The sequence below is a fragment of the Euprymna scolopes genome, chromosome 2 (genome assembly GCF_053919585.1).
Source record: "Euprymna scolopes isolate OS-2025 chromosome 2, ASM5391958v1, whole genome shotgun sequence".
Taxonomy (NCBI): Eukaryota; Metazoa; Mollusca; class Cephalopoda; order Sepiida; family Sepiolidae; genus Euprymna; species Euprymna scolopes.
The window spans coordinates 189,996,465-189,999,592 of NC_136483.1; the positions used below are offsets into that span (position 1 = coordinate 189,996,465).

The following is a 3,128-nucleotide window of genomic DNA, read 5'->3' on the forward strand; positions in this document are numbered from 1 at the left end:
AACTCTTTAACAATTAGGGATCTAACACGTAAAATTATAACTAACACCAACATTAACACCAAAGCCAGAATATATTCCATACCCTGCCTTGATTGTGGAAAAATATACGTAGGAGAAACTCAACGTAATTTAAATAAAAGAATATATGAACACAAAAGAGATGTAAAAAACAACTATACACTCAACGCCATATTTTGTCACATCATGGAAAACGACCACCATTTTGATTTTAACAAAGCAACTTTCCTTAAACACATACATAACAGATCCACACGACGTTTAATTGAGTCAGCTATAATCTCCCATTCCAGCAAAATAATTAAGCAAAGAAAAGGTTTTTTCCACGTTGCTCCCTTTCTGTCGAAAATAATTATCAAAGAAAACAACTTAGACACCGGTTAAACGCGAAAAAAAAAAAAAAAAAAAAAAAAAAATTCGTAATTTCACTTAATTTTATTTTTATTTTACTTATTTACTGTATTTTATCATTATCTATTTTTAGACTCCATTTTATCACCTCCTATTCTTATTTTTAGATACCATCTTTTAAGTTACTGCGCTATTTTATCCCAATTCAATTATTTCTAATTAAAAAAAAAAAAAAAAAACGATTCTTTCGTAATCTCGTGTCATTTTATTTATTTAATCTATCACCGCTATATTTCCAAACACAATTTTTAATCTCTACGATATTTTATCTTTTAGACGTAATCCACTACACTAGTTTACTCTAATAAGTTCTTCTCTCATAAAATGTATATACATGTATATATGACATCTAATTTACATAAGGAAAACACGCTGCTCTCCCCCATCATTATATATAGCCCCAATCCTCCGACTCTCTCGTCAATGACCATCCCTCTTGAAGAAGCCCGCATAAATCGGGCGAAACGTTGAGTATCCAGGTCCTTCCACCTCCATTTTATTTCATATCGTCGGATTTAATCCAGCTCAACAATCATATATATATATATATATATATATATATATATATATATATATATATATATATATATTGTATTATTATAGGGTCAATTCTCTATCGATTATTATAATGTACTTAATAAGTATTTAAAAAAACTTTGGTGACATGAGCAAGATTCGGAACCAAAGCATTTAACGCTTCGTTCTTAACGTTTTAGCTATGGTCGGGTGGATGAGATTTTTTTTTAATGTGTAGAAGTACATAATAAGTCGACTTAGGCCTGCAAAGTTCATTTTTTTTTCAATTTTGATCGCTTAGCAGCTATTACTACCGGCTAAAAACCTACAAAGGAATTATCCACAAAAAATGCAGTAATTTGACCCGCCTTGCGCCGTTCTGGGTCTTGGTGGAGATGCGCTTTTAAAAATTGGAAACAAACAGATAGAAAAACAGATATATGCGTTTTATTATATATATATATATATATATATATATATATATATATATATATATATATATATATGATTATTAAAAATGGATAAAATCCGACGATATGAAATTAAGATAGAGGTGGAGAGACGTTTCGCCCGTCTTATGCGGGCTTTCTCTCAAGACCATTTCATTGACCATCCCTCTTGAGAAAGCCCGTATAAGACGGCGAAACGTCCAGCCTCTAGATCTCTCCGCCTCCATCCTCATTTCATATATATATATATATATATATATATATATATATATATATATATATATACTAGTCATCCATTCATTTCTTTCACACTACTTCTCCCCCTATTACTGTCCTTCAACCACTTCATGTCTCATTAACCATCCTCTCTATCATCTAAACTATTCGATGTGCACAGAAGTAAGCGAGGGTTTCCGTATTTTATAGAGTGTGTGTGTGTTTCTCTATTTTCAGATTATTCCTGTGTGTCAAACATGGGTTGAATACCGCCGAACCAAAGGTGATGCGATTTTTTCACGGCCGCAAATACTGACGAGTCACATCATCAAGTCGACAGGAACTTCACACGAGTAACAACATTCAGAATGGCTCTTCTGTTTATAATGAAAATAAAATAAACTTCAGCTCAACAAATAACCGGATGCCATCTTAGACATTTTATTGTCATCTTTTCTTAGTATTTACAAATTCTTTATTACATTTTCACCGCAAACAAGGCATATTTCCACTTTGGTGTAGGGGCTACTATAAGGGGCAGCAACTACTGGTGTATTATGTTGGGATTTGGGCAGCAAGATGTCGCTCCACGTTACACTTGAACTTCTGCATGTCAGTACAGTTGGGGAAGCAGGGACCTGGAATGGAATTCCAGAGTCTAGTGAGGAAGAAACTACTGGAGTCGAAAGATCTTTTACATCTAGGGTTCTCTACTGTGAGGATGTGGGATTTAGCTTTGTCGAGGATGTCTACGTCGTGAGGGCACACGTGTCTGCAGTTCGCAAGAGCATTCACCATTAAAATACTTGCAGAACAGGCAGAGGGATGCAGCATTTCGTCGATGAGACAGAGGCTGAAGCTTAGATGCCAGTTCAGGGCCTATCAGATTGGTGACTCTCTTTTGAACCTTGTCTAGGAACGAGAGACATGTTTCCTGTGAACGTTAGGCCAAGCAGTTTGAAAGACGTACTCTCAGATAAAGAGTCAATGGCCATTGCTATAGGTGGCAGAGGTTTCTTGTAATTATTGAAGGAAACCAGTTTAGTCTTGGCAGCATTGAAGGTGAATATCCATTTTTGTCCGCATTTCACTACAGATTGGAGGTTATTCTCTATTGTTTCTGCCGTTTCTTTAGATATGTGTTCATTTGTTTTCCTGTCATGCCTGTTGTAGAGTGTGGTGTCATCAACATATATACCCATCTCGAGGCAATTTTGTCGGGGAGGTCATTAATGAATATTAGGAACAATAGAGGTCCAAGGATAGACCCCTGAGGCATTCCCGCATTTATATCATATTGTTTAGATGTACGACCGTCGAGGACAACCTGGATTTTTCTCTTATCTAAGAAGGATTTAATAATGTTAAGTATTCTACCAATGATACCGTATGATCTAATTTCCCTGAGGAGACCCCCATGCCATCCCCTGTCCAAAGCCTTAGATATATCTAGAGCTACCACTCTGCCTTCCCCCGCTTTGTCCAGTGAATGGTATATACGTTCAGAGATTACAGTGA

At 35.6% G+C, this 3,128-nt stretch overlaps 1 protein-coding gene across 2 annotated transcripts in view; it reads left to right on the plus strand.

The window, feature by feature from the left end:
* LOC145299777 (phospholipase A2-like) overlaps positions 1–2,031 on the plus strand; it is a 41,197-nt gene extending 39,166 nt beyond the window's left edge. For both annotated transcript variants that reach the window (XM_080144432.1, XM_080144431.1), the window contains exon 5: positions 1,848–2,031. In XM_080144432.1, the coding sequence (XP_080000558.1) occupies positions 1,848–1,926 (79 nt within the window). In that variant the 3' untranslated portion in view covers positions 1,927–2,031. The remainder of the gene's footprint in view (positions 1–1,847) is intronic.
* Positions 2,032–3,128: the final 1,097 nt, after the last annotated feature.